We start from the raw sequence: 19,729 nt of genomic DNA, 5'->3' as shown, positions 1-19,729 counted from the left end.
ATGGTGCTGAAAACACTTCAGAGTAAACAACCTTGTGAATTTCTCCCTAAATGTTATTCGCTTCAAGCATTAAATAGGCTTATGGCAGCAGTGTGGAGTAATGATTATGGCTCTGGACCCTTGACCGGAGGGACATGGGTTCAATCCCAGGTGGGGGACACTGCAGCTGTACCCTTGAGCAAGGTACTTTACCTAGATTGCTCCACTAAAACCCAACTGTATAAATGGGTAATTCTATGTAAAAATAATGTTTAAAAAATAATGTAATTGTATGTAAAAATAATGTGATATCTGGTAACAATTGTAAGTCGCCCTGGATAAGGGCATCTGCTAAGAAATAAAAAATAAATCAATCATAATATCTTATTGTGTCAGAGACACACATACCTGTCGAAACCAGCAGCACGTCTCCAAGTGCAAAAACTGAAAAACAAATTAACCATTTTACAAATAAGAAAATGAACAAGTTAAATTTACTGACATAAAAAAAAGTTATCAAATAAATAATACTTACATAGCATGACAACGTTTATATTCCAAGGCATATTAGAATGCTGTTAACTTAATCTCTGAAACTAACACTGTACAGTTCCTCAAATGTAGTTCCCTAAATGTAACAGTGCACACTATGAGACTATAATACAGCAATGGAATCTCATGCACAATAGAAATGTGTGTTTTCGTTATGCATGTATATTTCTGGCATAATTAGACGAATATCAATGTGGCAACAGACGATCAAGAGAGATAAACAAATAGTTTGAGTCCTTCACACTCTCTCATTGCCATCATCTAAACACGGCAACTAAAAATATTGTTCCTGTCTTAATAAAAGGCTGTGAAACTATTCCATTGCACACACTGTAAGACCACACAATTGGCAATCAATGTATAACATGTAGGCCTGTATTTACACAATCTGAGGGTGATTGCTCTTAAATCAAGGAACTGATGTAATTTAAACCTTTTTTATATTTGACTATTTTTAAGTCTAAGTGACACTGCATACAATGCACAGTTCACAGCCTACCTCTGTAAAGCGCTTTGTGATGGTGGTCCACTATGAAATATGCTATATAAAGATATTATTATTATTACCCAATTGTAAACGTGAGCGAAGGGCAGGTTTTCTTGTTTTGAAATCAACACGTTAATGAATGGGTTTATTGAATACCGGCTGATAAATACTTCTTAAAAGCATTTCTGAGCAGGAGTATCAGCACAGCCCTAGAAATGAATAGGGATGGAAGTCTGCACCGGGAGGCCTGGGCCGGAAATTAGTTCCAGGAGGTCAGCCACAAAGAGCTGATATCCCCCGTCGAGCGGCACATTCTCACACAGTGCCTTGTAATATGGGTGTGTGTCTTTCTGAGCGGACCTGATGGAAAAACTGCCATTACACATTTGAATTCAACCTTCTCCCCTTCCACTACAGATGCTTTCCCAATTTGAATTATTGATGTGTGAACTGGCTCTATAAAAATGAAATAAAAACAAAATATTTAAAAAATACCACGAAAGAGAACAATCTGTTAAGCAAATAGGAACATATGGACACTTATTGAAGTGTGTGTTTAACCACTAATTACAACTGTAGAATATCAACTGCATTTACATTATACTGTAGGTGGTAATACTACCAATAATATCAAACACTACAAATACAGCTTTGTAAAACATGTATCCTGAGGCATAACATGAAACCACACAGCTTTCAACTAGCAGTATCACTAGAAATGGTAATAAACTATAATGCCTTGATAATAATCATCAACACCTCAATAACATGTTAATAGATGTTTCACTGTGTTTGTTCTTTCAGAAATAATGGTGCTGAAAACACTTCAGAGTAAACGACCTTGTGAATTTCACCATAAATGTTATTCGTTTCAAGCATTAAATAGGCTTAGGGCAGCAGTGTGGAGAGTGGTTAGGGCTCTGGACTCTTGAACAGAGGGTCATGGGTTCAATCCCAGGTGGGGGACACTGCAGCTGTACCCTTGAGCAAGGTACTTTACCTAGATTGCTCCAGTAAAACCCAACTGTATAAATGGGTAATTCTATGTAAAAATAATGTGTAAAAAATAATGTAATTGTATGTAAAAATAATGTGATATCATTTAACAATTGTAAGTTGCCCTGGATAAGGGCGTCTGCTAAGAAATAAAAAAAAAAAAATCAATCATTATATCTTATTGTGTCAGAGACACACATACATGTCGAAACCAGCAGCACGTCTCCAAGTGCAAAAACTGAAAAACAAATTAACCATTTTACAAATAAGAAAATGAACAAGTTAAATTTACTGACATAAAAAAGTTATCAAATAAATAATACTTACATAGCATGACAACGTTTATATTCCAAGGCATATTAGAATGCTGTTAACTTAATCTCTGAAACTAACACTGTACAGTTCCTCAAATGTAGTTCCCTGAATGTAACAGAGCACACTATGAGTCTATAATACAGCAATGGAAACACATGCGCAATAGAAATGTGTGTTTTCGTTATGCATGTATATTTCTGGCATAATCAGACGAATACCAATGTGGCAACAGACGATCAAGAGAGATAAACAAATAGTTTGAGTCCTTCACACGCTCTCATTGGCATCATCTAAACACTGCAACTAAAAATATTGTTCCTGTCTTAATAAAAGGCAGTGAAACTATTCCATTGCACACACTGTAAGACCACACATGTGGTAATCAATGTATAACATGTAGGCCTGTATTTACACAATCTGAGGGTGATTGCTCTTAAATCAAGGAACTGATGTAATTTAAACCTTTTTTATATTTGACTATTTTTAAGTCTAAGTGACTCTGCATACAATGCACAGTTCACAGCCTACCTCTGTAAAGCGCTTTGTGATGGTGGTCCACTATGAAATGCGCTATATAAAGATATTATTATTATTACCCAATTGTAAATGTGAACGAAGGGCAGGTTTTCTTGTTTTGAAATCAACACGTTAATGAATGGGTTTATTGAATACCTGCTGATAAATACTTCTTAAACGCAATTCCGAGTACGAGTATCTGATACATGCCACCTCCCGAACACTCAAATGTGCACGCCACAAAAACCAACATGAAAATCAAGATAACTGTAAAACTACAAATCCAGTCAAATTCTAACCACCATAGGGAATGAAGTCAGCAGACACTGCTGTCTCAATGCTGAGCACTATAGCTGTAGCTAGTACAGTTTTTCCTCCAGATCTGCTGGAAAATAACATTATAATTCAGATTGTACATTGAACATATTAACATTTTAACCCCTCTTATCTTTTAAATACTATTGAAAGAGTTTTCAAAGATTTAAAGAGACAATGTAACAAAGTGTTCATGTTTGAAAGGACGCCACTCTACCCTCTACCAATGTCAATATACTAATGGTTGAATATTGGAGTTTAAAAAATAAATGATGTTGAAATCACATGGCCACTAGGGGCTGTAGAGCAGCAGAATCCAACTTTGTGACTCTCCACAAGATCAGCCCTTAGCAGTCCATTTATTCAGCGTGTCTCAGGCGTGTCAGGTCCAATTTATTTTTACACGCGCAGTTTATTTTAGACGCACTGTTTAAAAGTATTTTTTTCACAGTACAACAGGTTTAAAAGGCACTGCATATCAACAGGACACTCAGTACTGCATCTCCAGCCCCGCCCCACCCCTTGTTCGCTGTATTTTTCACATACATCTACATAGTAGTGCATACCGATAAATACCGGGCTATCTGTATTCATGAGATACGCCCCTTTTTTTCGGCTTCTATCAGCTCCTAATGGTCTCACTCGACCATTTAATGGTTTTCTCGGCTTTTTCCGGAGAAATAACGACTAGAGACCTGTTTTTTATGTCTTTTTGATGATGTCGGACAGGGTCTGACATTGGACCAGAAAGGGAAAATTGCAATCTGATCTGGTCCTGAGTGCTGGTCCTCTCTGGCATTTTACATTAACATACTCGTACAAACAATTCTGCAGGTGAAAAACAGTGTTATAGGCCGACTGGACAAGTAGGAATAATACTAATGAGACAACTTAGATCAAAATATTTTATTATGCACAACAAAATAAACATAACCAAAAGAAAAGCCCTTTTCATCTACATAATAAAGAGTGTGTTTGACTAATGAAGCTAACAGTAACCCTGCAATGTTAGCAGCACAATGCAGCTCTGTGCTGTAAGTTCAGTGTGCAAGATGGCAATCATAATACATCTCTGACATTGTTGTGTGAATTATGAATCACCCTGATTTCCATTACACGAGAGTAGATGTTAAAACTTCATGCTGATTTGAACTCGGCTCTCGCCAAGATAAGCACCAACTAAGACGTAGCTTTACAGTAAACTAATGTGATCCATATGCGTCTCCATCCATTTGCGTTTCCTTCCATATGATGATGTAGATATCCTTCTGTCTGGTGTTAATGGCTGAAGTGTAATGCTGGCTCCAGGGATCAGCTTATTTTGCCTCCCTGGCGCATCAGCACACACAACGGCTGCGATGCTGGCTCCGGGGATCAACCAAAGTGCGGCCTCCCCAGCGCATCAGCATGACAACCGTCTGGATTGAGCTAAGTAGGGTACATCTCTGGGGTTTTCAAGTGGGCACCTTCCATCCTCAGTGTTTCGTCGACTAGCCCACGACACCTCAAGAGGGCTCGACGGTGATTCTGGCGTCCCAGCATCACCCCCCTCCGTCCCCCACTCAACTCAGCCCAGCTTACTTACCTGTCCCCAGCCAGAATCTTTCCGTCTCAACCACAGCCAGTTGCTGCTCCTCTCTGCTGCTTCAGATAAGTTCTTCACTGTGCGACGCAACTCTTGGCCACTGAATCCGACGTCTCTGAGAAACCGGGTTGTAGAGTGTGCCACAAATCCTCGACAACCCACTTCCACTGGGTAAACCCGAACTCTCCATCCTCGCTGTTCCGCTTCAGTGGCTAGTTGAGCATACCGCAGTTTCTTCCTCTCATACGCCTCATCTACAGCGTCCTCCCATGGCACTGTTAACTCTACCAGGTGAACAAGGCGTGCTGATCCAGACCACAAGACAATATCTGGTCGAAGGTTAGTGGTGGCAATCTCAGGTGGAAAAATAAGCCGTTGACCAACATCTGCCAGCATATTCCAGTCTCTAGCAGCTTCCAGTTGTCCTGGGCGAGGATTGGTTTTAACACCTCTGCAGTGTATCAAGTTCATGCTCCCTCTTGTCACAATGCTAATTTCCTGTTCCCACAACTCATCACTCATTCAGAGCACCAGCTTTGTTACAAGCGGGAGCCTGATCTGGATACACTGTGATGATTTGAAGAGAAATGATCTTCTCCTGATAAACACTCCTGAGAAATGTATTTCCACAAGGTGTGAAAAAAACACAAATAAATTGAAGAAGGTATGAAAAACAGACACAGCAAAAGCAAAGTATTGGGTTTCTAGTAAACACTGCAGGGTGTTCAGTAACACTTTATAAAATCAGCAATGTTGAATTCAGAAACTCAGAAACTAAATGTCATGCAGCCTTACAATAAGCTTGTATATGCTATCAGAGAACACAAGATAGCAACACTTTTACTTTGCTTTCACAAAGTGGTGCTTTTTGTAGATCAATCCTTTTCCTCGCAGGATATTTCTTTGTAACGTGTGAGCTGTTTGTGTCGTATTACAAGATGTGTTACACCTGCACTGCAGATTAAAGGACAGCGTTGAAGGATGGGCCGGTTTATTGTCCATTGGTGTCTGTAAGAGAGCAACATTTTATTAGGTAAAAATAGCCTTTAGAACCATCTTCAGCAAACCCAGCTAATTGCTGTTTGTCTGGACTAACTCATTTGCACTGGAAGACAGCCGTCAAGATCTTGGAAAGTGTCAATATTACTACAAAAGAAGGATTTTGTCACTATATATATATATATATATATACACACACACACATACATACATACAGTTTATTTGCGTAAAAACATTCATTTAACCAAAATTAAAAACACAAGTGTAACTTTATAATTGCTGATTGGAGAGCAGCTTTAGAGTCCTGAACATTACTTATCTTTGACCATTACATTGCTCACCATTACTAAGAACTGTTTTGTAACTTTGTGGAAACATTCTTTAATATATATAACAAAACAGCACCCAAGCACAGCATTCCTGGTGCACTTTTCTTTCTTTCTTTCTTTCTTTCTTTCTTTTCCTCTCCCAGCACTCACCTACACAACCCACTACAAACATTAATTCCCTTGATCTTTTATAGGAAGTGACAAGGGGTAATTGTGAATCATTCAATCACCCACCACCTGGCCACATTCCACACTTTTGAATGAAACAATCACACAATTAAACAATCTTCATTACCACACACACACACACACATGTGCACCCATGTGCAGAGCCTATATCTGTCACTATATATATATATATATATATGCACTATAGTCATCCAGTATGACTTCTTTCTGTGTGTATATATGAAAGATTCGTGATCAATCAGGCAATTATATTTAATCCATGAGGGAAGCTTCCTTACCATCCCCATGGTGTTTCCTCTGTCTGCTCCTGAAGTGTTCCCCCACAATAACTGAGAGCACAAGAAGGATCCCCAGAGATAGAAAGATTCTGATGTCATTCCCCAGCCCGTACGACTCTGCATTGAGGAGAAAACAGAATCAGTGGTTGGTTATACAGGCTGTGTGGGGACACAAGACAGGGATTATGAAGTTTTACTGTGAGCCAAACTAGACCCACCTGAGCTTCTCATCTATTATTATTATTATTATTATTATTATTATTAATTTCTTAGCAGACGCCCTTGTCCAGGGCGACTTACAATTGTTACAAGATATCACATTATACATTATTTCACATTATTAAGTTATCACATTATTTTTACATACAATTGACCATTTATACAGTTGGGTTTTTACTGGAGCAATCTAGGTAAAGTACCTTGCTCAAGGGTACAACAGCAGTGTCCCCCACTGGGGATTGAACCCACAACCCTCCGGTCAAGAGTCCAGTGCCCTAACCACTACTCCACACTGCTGCCCACTGTCTATATGTTAACATATGACAAAATGTTATATAATTCAATAAACAAATTATATAATTCACTAATAACCTATTAACATAAAAGCACGATCAAGATGTGTTGAAAACAAATGTAATCCAATCCTGTTTTTACAGTGACTTGATCTTGCAGTATGTTAATAGGGTACATACAGTATGCTCCACAGTGAAGCCATACATTCTTGGTTTTTGAGCAGGTACACCAAACACACAATAATCATGTTTTCCAGAAAGTCTAGTTTTCGGAGTTGGTTAAATCTGACATTAAATGTTCCATATGTACCAGCAATAATCAGAGCTGTGATCATTCTGATTCAATTATAATTTCTGGTGCAGTATATAAATCAATTAGTGCCTTGTGGCAAAGAGACAAGTGGTACGTGCAGGTGCAGTGTAGTAATCCAACAATGAAGAGACAGACAACAAAGTACGGGTGAAAATTAGTTCTGTTTATTTTAATCCAGGGGTCTGATGACCAAACAGAAAAAAAAAATAGGAGCAGGGCCGGCCTTAAGGCAAGGTGGTGGCCTAGGGCCTCACATGCGTCACAAATTATATGACGTTTTCAGAGTCGAAACAGTCTCGCGACTATTACGTCGGCCACTCGCAAGTACGAGTCGGGTCATTGTAAAAGGAAAATAAAAAAATATAAAGAAATTCAAGTCAAGCGACAATAAGGAATTCTGCTGCCGTATCTAGACAAACCGTCAAATAAAAGTCTGCTCCAGAAAGCAAATTAATCCGATTCAGACTCTTCACAATAATGATCTTCAAAATATTGATTTCTGCTTACCAATGTAACATTACCACATTTGCACTTTCTGACTGACAAAGTGGACATGTTTCCTCATGTGAGTGTACTCGATTATAAGAAATTTATTTTTAAAAAATCAGCATCTAAGTGTTAGCTGTCTGATAGGCTAATCAATAGCCTGTCCCTCTTTACATTCCATTGAAGAATACCAAGACACGGCGCAGAACAGTGCAGCATCGTCTTTTGAAAGTGCTGGCCCCACTTGCCTGTCTCATTTGTCTGTTGTGTCTTGATAGATGTGTTTGGAGTTGTCATATCTCCTGTGGGAACATAAGCAACAACGTGTAGAAAAGTATCACCATTAGGCTAAAAAGGTGGCCAGCTGTTCAATAATTTTAATAATTCAGATCAATATTAATGTGATGATGATGTGTTCTCTTTAATGCTGTGAATAGTGGGAGATTTCAATACCGCCCCTATAATATATCAAACTCATCTTGTGGGGACTGTACTTCATGGTGAGTCCTGTCAAAACGGTTTCATTTGAAGAACAATAGTTAAAATGTCATCAAGCAGACAAACATTAAAGGAGATTCAGTTCCATCTTCTACCCCCATACCACCTTTAGAATATATCATAGACTATTTAATGATGGTCTTTTCAGTGCAGTACAGTAAATATTGAAGTAAATACATAAAAAATTGTAAATTACAGTAATGAGTAATATGAAAAGGCTTATTATGTTTTTTTTTTTTTTTTTAAAGATTGCTGTGCTATTTTGCTTACTAGACCATTTGGCCCATTTTTTTAAATTTTTTTTTACAATTGTAGTATAGCCCCACCTGGGACATTTCGTGTTTAATCTTTCTCATAATTACTGTAAATTACTGTAAAGAAGTCACACAAACCCCATTACAGATGTTGTTTTTCACAGTCCCCTCATCTGATGATTGAAAGAAGGAGGCTGCATGTGCCAGAGTTTAGATCAATTGAGTTGACCCCACTGTGTCACAAAGTATTCAGCTCAGTCCTTACCTGTCACATGAAGGTAGACTGGGCGACTGCGTTTGCTGTTTGCTGTGTTCACAGGTTTCTCTTTTCCATACACACAGGTGTAGTTTCCAGTATCATTCCTCTTAACTTTTTTAATGGCAAACTCTACAACTGGTAAGTGTTTGGGATCGGCTTGTGAATCGACAAGGCTTCCATTTTTATACAGATGGAAAAAACCCTCTTTTCCTGCTGCATCTCTGAGTTCAAATGGTATCATACATTTAAATAATACATCCATTCCTTCTATTTGGTTGTGTTTGTCTAGCTGAAGTGTGAGCTGATAGCGAGACTCTAAAAATACATTTTAACTTGTTAAAAACATGCCTTCAGAATGAACCTAAATATATGCATAACAAACAGTAGAGGTTTACTAATCCCAATTCTGTTCAGATTAGTGGTCTGATTGTAATTTGTACCATATTAGAAACATCTTACCACGTCTCGCGACTACTACGTCGGCCCCTCGCAAGTATGAGTCGGGTCATTGTAAAAGGAAAATAAAAAAATATAAAGAAATTCAAGTCAAGCGGCAATAAGGAATTCTGCTGCCGTATCTAGACAAACCGTCAAATAAAAATCTGATCTAGAAAGTAAATTAATCCGATTCAGACTCTTCACAATAATAATCTTCAAAATATTGATTTCTGCTTACCAATGTAACATTACCACATTTGCACTTTCTGACTGACAAAGTGGACATGTTTCCTCATGTGAGTGTACTCGATTATAAGAAATTTATTTTTAAAAAATCAGCATCTAGTGTTAGCTGTCTGATAGGCTAGTCAATAGCCTGTCCCTCTTTACATTCCATTGAAGAATACCAAGACACGGCGCAGAACAGTGCAGCATCGTCTTTTGAAAGTGCTGGCCCCACTTGCCTGTCTCATTTGTCTGTTGGGTCTTGATAGATGTGTTTGGAGTTGTCATATCTCCTGTGGGAACATAAGCAACAACGTGTAGAAAAGCATCACCATTAGGCTTAAAGGTAGCCAGCTGTTAAATAATTTTAATAATTCAGATCAATATTAATGTGATGATGATGTGTTCTCTTTAATGCTGTGAATAGTGGGAGATTTCAATACCGCCCCTATAATATATAAACCTCATCTTGTGGGGACTGTACTTCATGGTGAGTCCTGTCAAAACGGTTTCATTTGAAGAACAATAGTTAACATGTCATCAAGCAGACAAACATTAAAGGAGATTCAGTTCCATCTTCTACCCCCATACCACCTTTAGAATATATCATAGACTATTTAATGATGGTCTTTTCAGTGCAGTACAGTAAATATTGAAACAAGTAAATACATAAAAAAAAATTGTAAATTACAGTAATGAGTAATATGAAAAGGCTTATTATGTTTTTTTTTTTAAAGATTGCTGTGCTATTTTGCTTACTAGACCATTTGGCCCATTTTTTTTTTTTTAAATCTTTACAATTGTAGTATAGCCCCACCTGGGACATTTCGTGTTTAATCTTTCTCATAATTACTGTAAATTACTGTAAAGAAGTCACACAAACCCCATTACAGATGTTGTTTTTCACCGTCCCCTCATCTGATGATTGAAAGATGGAGGCTGTATGTGCCAGAGTTTAGATCAATTGAGTTGACCCCACTGTGTCACAAAGTATTCAGCTCAGTCCTTACCTGTCACATGAAGGTAGACTGGGCGACTGCGTTTGCTGTTTGCTGTGTTCACAGGTTTCTCTTTTCCATACACACAGGTGTAGTTTCCAGTATCACTCCTCTTAACTTTTTTAATGTCAAACTCTACAACTGGTACGTCTTTGGGAACGGCTTTTGAATCGACAAGGCTTTCATTTTTATATAGATGGAAAAAACCCTCTTTTCCTGCTGCTTCTCTGAGTTCAGCTAGTATCATACATCTAAATGATACATCCATTCCTTCCATTTGGTTGTGTTTGTCCAGCTGAAGTATGAGCTGATAGCTTAACTCTGAAAATACAGTTTAACTTGTTAAAAACATGCCTTCAGAATGAACCTAAATATATGCAATAACAAACAGTAGAGGTTTACTAATCCCAATTCTGTTCAGATTAGTGGTCTGATTGTAATTTGTACCATATTAGAAACATCTTATCACGTCCTATGTTTGATATTTTTTGTTATATTTGATGATAAATCAGTAATAACCATTTGAATAAAACATTCAGAGACAGCTATTTTATACATTCTCACATAATTATAAGATTTAACTTTCTTCAGCTGATATCAGTAAGCATTTAATTACCATAGCATGATTCATATTAGTGGGAGTCTAGTGTATGGGAAATTTAGTTTAAATATTTTTAATACAATTTCAGGATTTTTTATTTTAAATCACCAAGTGACTGAAGGGGTAGTATATTATTTATATACACTAAACATTTGGAAAATAACATCAGTTGAATGATTCAGGGTCTAAAAGTAGTTAGTAAAGAACAAAGCTAAGTATTTTCAAATGTGTTTCTGTTAATTTTTTATATTAAAATCAGTTAATGTATTTTACAAAAATTCAGGTTTCCTCGTTGTTTGGTGCTGTACTTACCTTGTACGTTGAGATAAACTGAAGAACCATGGCTGATGTTTTTCACGTCTCCAGGATTCTCATTTCCATACATGCAGGTATAGTTTCCAGTGTCATTCTTTCTGATGTCTTCTTTTATAAATTTGACAGTTCCCGTTCCTCTGGGCTCTGGCAGTGAGCTGATCTTCTCTCTGTTTTTATATAAATGGAACCAGTTCATCTCCTTGTTCTCTGTTTGTTCTTCATGCACAGCTGATATTAAACATTTGAATTCAACCTTCTCCCCTTCCACTACAGATGCTTTCCCAATTTGAATTCTTGCTGTGCGAACTGGCTCTATAAAAATGAAATTAAAAAAATGTAAAAAATACCATGAAAGAGAACAATCTGTTAAACAAATAGGAAGATATGGACATATGGACACTTAGTGAAGTGTGTGTTTAACCACTAACTACAACTGTAGCATATCAACTGTATTTATATTATACTGTAGGTGGTAAGTAATAATACTAATAATATCAAGCACTAGAAATACAGCTTTGTAAAACATGTATCCTGAGGCATAACATGAAACCACACAGCTTTCCACGAGCAGTATCACTATACATGGTAATAAACTATAATGCCTCGATAATAATCATCAACACCTCAATAACATGTTAATAGATGTTTCATATACACTGTGTTTGTTCTTTCAGAAATAATGGTGCTGAAAACACTTCAGAGTAAACGACCTTGTGAATTTCACCCTAAATGTTATTCGTTTCAAGCATTAAATAGGCTTATGGCAGCAGTGTGGAGTAATGGTTATGGCTCTGGACCCTTGACCGGAGGGACATGGGTTCAATCCCAGGTGGGGGACTGTCACAAAGACGGCCAGAGTGGGTGGCGTCAGACCAGAAGCAGGAAGTAAACAGACAGAGACTTGGAGTTTGGTGGAGCTGAGTGAATGGTTTCGCTCAGCATTTAATAAAACAGCACAGAAAATAAAAGGTTTGAAACACAAAAACACTGGACACGGCACTACACGCCAAAATAAAGAGACAAACAAAACGGACTACACAGACAAAACACGGTGAGTGAAAACACTTAACTATTCTTCTTCTTCTTCTTCTTCTTCTTCTTCTTCTTCTTCTTCTTCTTCTTATTACCTCTGTCTCCAATCCCGTTCTCCACTCACTGAACACCTAACCCCGACTGAATGAAAATGTGCATCTATATATACTGTTGTGCTGGTATTCAATTACTGATTAATTATTCACTTGAATCCCAGCACGTGAATTAATTCTGTGCAACCCCGTGCTCACATATTACATTTAATCAGCACGTGAAGTGATTTGTGCCCTCCTCGTGCCTAAATACAAATCTACACTTTTTAAATCACACGTGAAACACAGACCCGTTTATATCCCGTGTACCAATGACTATACACCGACATTAACACACGCAACATACAACACATAACACACAAATGCACACAGGGGCGGGGCACATTGCCACATATACCCCCCCCTTGTGCGCAGCACACATGGCCTCAACGGCCACCTCCCCCCTTAAAAATCCAGCAGTCCAGGACAAAGTCTCGGGCTGGGAAGTGAGGCTTCAGTGGGCTCCTGGCTGGCCATGCTGTCAGCACCCCTGCCGGTAGTGGCACGGCTGACAGCCTGCTAGTCCCCGCTTGCAGCGAACTTGCTGCGGGGGATGCTGGTCTCCTGACCTCTCCCCCTTCCTTCGTAGCCGGTAGCTCCCCTTGGTGGGGCTCCGACCACAGTACTGCCGGCAGCGAAGAAGCTGCAGTGGGAGCAGGTCTCCGGACCTCCCCCACGATCTCCGGCAGCAAAACTGCTGCAGTGGGAGCCGGTCTCCGGACCTCCCCCACGATCTCCGGCAGCGAAACTGCTGCAGTGGGAGCAGGTCTCCTGACCTCCCCCACCTTCTTCGTGGCCGGCAGCTCCCCTTGGTGGGGTTCCGGCCACAGTACTTCCTGCTGCGATGCGGAGCAACTGGCAGCCCCAGGCGATGCGGAGCAGCTGGCAACCACAGGCGATGCGGCGCGGCTGGCAACTCCAGGCGATGCAGCGCGGCTGGCAACCCCAGGCGATGCCAGACAGGCATCCTTGAGTGAAGCGTGGCAGGGAGTCAGGACCAGCCGGGGTGCGGGTGTTGGCCCTCTTCTCGGCCTCTGCGACCAGGCGGTTCTTCCCCATGCTTCCCTCAGCAGCCTATGCAAGGGCTGCTGAGGGCCGCCAGCTTCACGTACTGGTCTTTCTGGTGAAGGGAGAGGCAGCTCCTGCTTCTCTCCCTCTGATGGTGATGGAGGCAGAGGCAGCTCCCGCTCCTCTCCTCGGGATGGTGGGGAAAGTGATACCAGCAGGCATTCATCCTCTGCTGGTGGGGGAAGTGATACCAGCAGGCATTCACCCTCTGCTGGTGGACATGGCGGAGGCAGAGGCAGCTCCTGCTGCTCTGCTCCTGCCGGTGGAGGTGGCGGAGGCAGAGGCAGCTCCTGCTCCTCTGCTCCTGGCGGTGGTGGAGGCAGAGGCAGCTCCTGCTCCTCTGCTCCTGGCGGTGGTGGAGGCAGAGGCAGCTCCTGCTGCTCTGCTCCTACTGGAGGAAGTGGTGGAGGTGGCAGAGGCAGAGGCAGCTCCTGCTGCTCTGCTCCTGCCGGTGAAGGTGGCGGAGACAGAGACAGCTCCGGCTGCTCTGCTCCTGCCGGTGAAGGTGGGAGCAGCGTGTAGTCTCCTGACGACGGAGGTGGGAGCAGCGTGTAGTCTCCCCCTTTTTCAGGGGACTGGTGCTGCTCTGCCTCTCTTGCAGGGGACTGGTGCGGCTCTGCCTCGGAAGGGGAAACCAGCAGGCATTCTTCCTCTGCTGGTGGAGATGGGGACAGCAGGCATTTTCCCTCTGCTGGTGGAGGTGGGACCAGCAGGCATTCTCCCTCTGCTGGCAGCTTGGTTCCTAGGGTTATGGAAGCCCCGACTTTCCTCTCTTTGGGCTGTGGACGCACCGACTCCTCCCTTTTGGGCTGTGGACGCACCGACTCCTCCCTTTTGGGCTGTGGACGCACCGACTCCTCCCTTTTGGGCTGTGGACGCACCGACTCCCCCCTCTTGGGCTGTGGACGTTCGGGCTCCCCCCACTTGGGCTGTGGATGTTCGGGCTCCCCCCACTCAGGCGTAGGACGTTCAGGCTCCTCCCACTCAGGCGTAGGACGTTTGGGCTCCTCCCACTCAGGCGTAGTACGTTCGGGCTCCTCCCACTCAGGCGTAGGACGTTCGGGCTCCTCCCACTCAGGCTTAGGACGCTCAGGCTCCTCCCACTTGGGCTGTGGACGCTCAGGCTCCTCCCACTTGGGCTGTGGACGCTCAGGCTCCTCCCACTTGGGCTGTGGACGCTCCGGCTCCTCCTCATAACTGCGGAAGGGACAGTTGGCGAACAGATGATCCTGGTCGCAGAGGAGGCACCCCGGCGTTGGCTTGTTAAAGCGCCGTGGATGTCTGGCCCTTAGGCGGCACTCCTCCTCCCTGTCCTTCACCTCTTTATCCTCCTTCCATCCCATTTTATTTATTTATATATATTTTTTAATCCAAAAAATGCGGTTCCTGCTCTGGCCTGAGTCCTGGAGGCGCTGTCGATCCTACGCAGGACACCCCGTGTCACAAAGACGGCCGGAGTGGGTGGCGTCAGACCAGAAGCAGGAAGTAAACAGACAGAGACTTGGAGTTTGGTGGAGCTGAGCGAATGGTTTCGCTCAGCATTTAATAAAACAGCACAGAAAATAAAAGGTTTGAAACACAAAAACACTGGACACGGCACTACACGCCAAAATAAAGAGACAAACAAAACGGACTACACAGACAAAACACGGTGAGTGAAAACACTTAACTATTCTTCTTCTTCTTCTTCTTCTTCTTCTTATTATTATTACCTCTGTCTCCAATCCCGTTCTCCACTCACTGAACACCTAACCCCGACTGAATGAAAATGTGCATCTATATATACTGTTGTGCTGGGATTCAATTACTGATTAATTATTCACTTGAATCCCAGCACGTGAATTAATTCTGTGCAACCCCGTGCTCACATATTACATTTAATCAGCACGTGAAGTGATTTGTGCCCTCCTCGTGCCTAAATACAAATCTACACTTTTTAAATCACATGTGAAACACAGACCCGTTTATATCCCGTGTACCAATGACTTACACCGACATTAACACACGCAACATACAACACATAACACACAAATGCACACAGGGGCGGGGCACATTGCCACAGGGACACTGCAGCTGTACCCTTGAGCAAGGTACTTTACCTAGATTGCTCCATTAAAACCCAAATGTATAAATGGGTAATTCTATGAAAAATAATGTGTAAAAAATAATGTAATTGTATGTAAAAATAATGTGATATCTGGTAACAATTGTAAGTCGCCCTGGATAAGGGCATCTGCTAAGAAATAAAAAATAAATCAATCATAATATCTTATTGTGTCAGAGACACACATACCTGTCGAAACCAGCAGCACGTCTCCAAGTGCAAAAACTGAAAAACAAATTAACCATTTTACAAATAAGAAAATGATCAAGTCAAATTTACTGACATGAAAAAGTTATCAAATAAATAATACTTACATAGCATGAAAATGTTTATATTCCAAGGCATATTAGAATGCTGTTAACTTAATCTAACACTGTACAGTTCCTCACATGTACAGTTCCTCAAATGTAGTTCCCTGAATGTAACAGTGCACACTATGAGTCTGTAATACAGCAATGGAAACTCATGCGCAATAGAAATGTGTGTTTTCCTTATGCATGTATATTTCTGGCATAATCAGACGAATATCAATGTGGCAACAGACGATCAAGAGAGATAAACAAATAGTTTGAGTCCTTCACACGCTCTCATTGGCATCATCTAAACACTGCAACTAAAAATATTGTTCCTGTTAATAAAAGGCGTGAAACTATTCCATTGCACACACTGTAAGACCACACATGTGGTAGTCAATGGATAACATGTAGGCCTGTATTTACACAATCTGAGGGTGATTGCTCTTAAATCAAGGAACTGATGTAATTTAAACCTTTTTATATTTGACTATTTTAAGTCTAAGTGACTCTGCATACAATGCACATTTCACAGCCTACCTCTGTAAAGCGCTTTGTGATGGTGGTCCACTATGAAATACGCTATATAAAGATATTATTATTATTACCCAATTGTAAACGTGAGCAAAGGTCAGGTTTTCTTGTTTTGAAACCAACACGTTAATGAATGGATTTATTGAATACCGGCTGATAAATACTTCTTAAAAGCAATTCTGAGTAGGAGTATCAGCACAGCCCTATAAATGAATAGGGATGGAAGTCTGCACCGGGAGGCCTGGGCCGGAAATTAGTTCCAGGAGGTCGGCCACAAAGAGCTGATATCCCCCATCGAGTGGCACATTCTCACACAGTGCCTTGTAATATGGGTGTGTGTCTTTCTGAGCGGACCTGATGGAAAAACTGCCATTACACATTTGAATTCAACCTTATCCCCTTCCACTACAGATGCTTTCCCAATTTGAATTATTGATGTGTGAACTGGCTCCATAAAAATGAAATAAAAACAAAATATTTAAAAAATACCACGAAAGAGAACAATCTGTTAAGCAAATAGGAACATATGGACACTTATTGAAGTGTGTGTTTAACCACTAATTACAACTGTAGAATATCAACTGCATTTACATTATACTGTAGGTGGTAATACTACCAATAATATCAAACACTACAAATACAGCTTTGTAAAACATGTATCCTGAGGCATAACATGAAACCACACAGCTTTCCACGAGCAGTATCACTAGAAATGGTAATAAACTATAATGCCTCGATAATAATCATCAACACCTCAATAACATGTTAATAGATGTTTCATATACACTGTGTTTGTTCTTTCAGAAATAATGGTGCTGAAAACACTTCAGAGTAAACGACCTTGTGAATTTCACCCTAAATGTTATTCGTTTCAATCATTAAATAGGCTTAGGGCAGCAGTGTGGAGTAGTGGTTAGGGCTCTGGACTCTTGACCAGAGGGTCATGGGTTCAATCCCAGGTGGGGGACACTGCAGCTGTACCCTTGAGCAAGGTACTTTACCTAGATTGCTCCAGTAAAACCCAACTGTATAAATGGGTAATTCTATGTAAAAATAATGTGTAAAAAATATGTAATTGTATGTAAAAATAATGTGATATCTTTTAACAATTGTAAGTTGCCCTGGATAAGGGCGTCTGCTGAGAAATAAAAAAAAATAAATCAATCATTATATCTTATTGTGTCAGAGACACACATACCTGTCAAAACCAGCAGCACGTCTCCAAGTGCAAAAACTGAAAAACAAATGAATCATTTTACAAATAAGAAAATGAACAAGTCAAATTTACTGACATAAAAAAGTTATCAAATAAATAATACTTACATAGCATAACAACGTTTATATTCCAAGGCATATTAGAATGCTGTTAACTTAATCTCTGAAACTAACACTGTACAGTTCCTCAAATGTACAGTTCCTCAAATGTAGTTCCCTGAATGTAACAGAGCACACTATGAGTCTATAATACAGCAATGGAAACACATGCGCAATAGAAATGTGTGTTTTCGTTATGCATGTATATTTCTGGCATAATCAGACGAATACCAATGTGGCAACAGACGATCAAGAGAGATAAACAAATAGTTTGAGTCCTTCACACGCTCTCATTGGCATCATCTAAACACTGCAACTAAAAATATTGTTCCTGTCTTAATAAAAGGCAGTGAAACTATTCCATTGCACACACCGTAAGCCCACACATGTGGCAATCAATGGATAACATGTAGGCCTGGAGTTACACAATGTGATGATGATGGCTCTTAAATCAAGGAACTGATGTAATTTAAACCTTTTTATATTTGACTATTTTTAAGTCTAAGTGACTCTGCATACAATGCACATTTCACAGCCTATCTCTGTAAAGCGCTTTGTGATTTTGGTCCACTATGAAATGCGCTATATAAAGATATTATTATTATTACCCAATTGTAAACGTGAGTGAAGGGCAGGTTTTCTTGTTTTGAAGTCAACACGTTAATGAATGGGTTTATTGAATACCTGCTGATAAATACTTCTTAAAAGCAATTCCGAGTACGAGTATCTGATACATGCCACCTCCTGAACACTCAAATGTGCACGCCACAAAAACCAACATGAAAATCAAGATAACTGTAAAGCCACAAATCCAGTCAAATTCTAATCACCATAGGGAATGAAGTCAGCAGACACTGCTGTCTCAATGCTGAGCACTATAGCTGTAGCTAGTACAGTTTTTCCTCCAGATCTGCTGGAAAATAACATTATAATTCAGATTGTACATTGAACATATTAACATTTTAACCCCTCTTATCTTTTGAATACTATTGAAAGAGTTTTTAAAGATTTAAAGAGACAATGTCACAAAGTGTTCATGTTTGAAAGGATGCCACTCTACCCTCTACCAATGTCAATATACTAATGGTTGAATATTGGAGTTTAAAAAAGAAATGATGTTGAAACCACATGGCCACTAGGGGCTGTAGAGCAACAGAATCCAACTTTGTGACTCTCCACAAGATTAGCCCTTAGCGGTCCATTTATTCAGCGTGTCTCAGGCGTGTCAGGTCCAATTTATTTTTACATGTGCAGTTTATTTTAGACGCGCTGTTTAAAAATATTTTTTTCACAGTAAAACAGGTTTAAAAGGCACTGCATATCAACAGGACACTCAGTACTGCATCTCCAGCCCCGCCCCACCCCTTGTTCGCTGTATTTTTCACATACATCTACATAGTAGTGCATACTGATAAATCATCTCCTCATCACTCGTTTTATCACCAAACTCCTTAATAATGCTATCCAAGTCATTATTTTATTACTATAATATCTAAAAAAAAAAGTCTGCAAACGTTTGTGATATTCTTTGAGTGCTGGATGCAGAAGCAGCTATCTTGTTTGTTTATGTCCATGTTTTCTATGTGGTGGCGGGGCTATCTGTATTCATGAGATACGCCCCTTTTTTCGGCTTCTATCGGCTCCTAATGGTCTCACTCGACCATTTAATGGTTTTCTCGGCTTTTTCCGGAGAAATAATGACTAGAGACCTGTTTTTTTATGTCTTTTTGATGATGTCGGACAGGGTCTGACATTGGACCGGAAAGGGAAAATTGCAATGTCGAATCAGGTCCGACATAGGACCGCAAAAGGTTAGACACAGTTTGATGCTTGGTTGTATGTATTTTTAACAA

At 40.3% G+C, this 19,729-nt stretch overlaps 1 protein-coding gene and 1 long non-coding RNA gene across 5 annotated transcripts in view; both read right to left on the bottom strand.

Annotated features, from left to right (window-relative positions):
• LOC117432701 (obscurin-like) overlaps nucleotides 1–19,729 on the bottom strand; it is a 37,695-nt gene that overhangs the window by 1,603 nt on the left and 16,363 nt on the right. Inside the window, exons 1-7 of one of the 4 annotated variants that reach the window (XR_009320077.1) lie at nucleotides 17,886–18,203; nucleotides 17,761–17,796; nucleotides 15,925–15,960; nucleotides 11,437–11,751; nucleotides 10,536–10,844; nucleotides 8,869–9,818; nucleotides 7,100–8,153 (exon numbers count right to left, since the gene is read on the bottom strand). Coding sequence is in view for 2 of the 4 variants with exons in the window: in XM_059016188.1 (XP_058872171.1) it covers nucleotides 9,649–9,818; nucleotides 10,536–10,844; nucleotides 11,437–11,751; nucleotides 15,925–15,960; nucleotides 17,761–17,796; nucleotides 17,886–17,916 (897 nt within the window). In the remaining 2 variants the exon portion in view is untranslated. Of the gene's footprint in view, nucleotides 1–7,099; nucleotides 9,819–10,535; nucleotides 10,845–11,436; nucleotides 11,752–15,924; nucleotides 15,961–17,760; nucleotides 17,797–17,885; nucleotides 18,204–19,729 lie in introns of those variants that run through there. The other 3 variants (XM_059016188.1, XM_059016189.1, XR_009320078.1) reach the window with 3 other exon arrangements.
• On the bottom strand, nucleotides 4,052–6,759 carry LOC131722967 (uncharacterized). Its single transcript, XR_009320079.1, has 2 exons — nucleotides 6,541–6,759; nucleotides 4,052–5,753 (listed from the first exon to the last, which is right to left on the bottom strand). It is a non-coding gene; the product is annotated as an uncharacterized LOC131722967 (long non-coding RNA).

Source organism: Acipenser ruthenus, chromosome 52 (assembly GCF_902713425.1).
Source record: "Acipenser ruthenus chromosome 52, fAciRut3.2 maternal haplotype, whole genome shotgun sequence".
In the NCBI taxonomy this organism is placed as follows: Eukaryota; Metazoa; Chordata; class Actinopteri; order Acipenseriformes; family Acipenseridae; genus Acipenser; species Acipenser ruthenus.
Note: the sequence above shows the minus strand (reverse complement) of the source record. Positions and strands in the feature narration are given on the sequence as shown.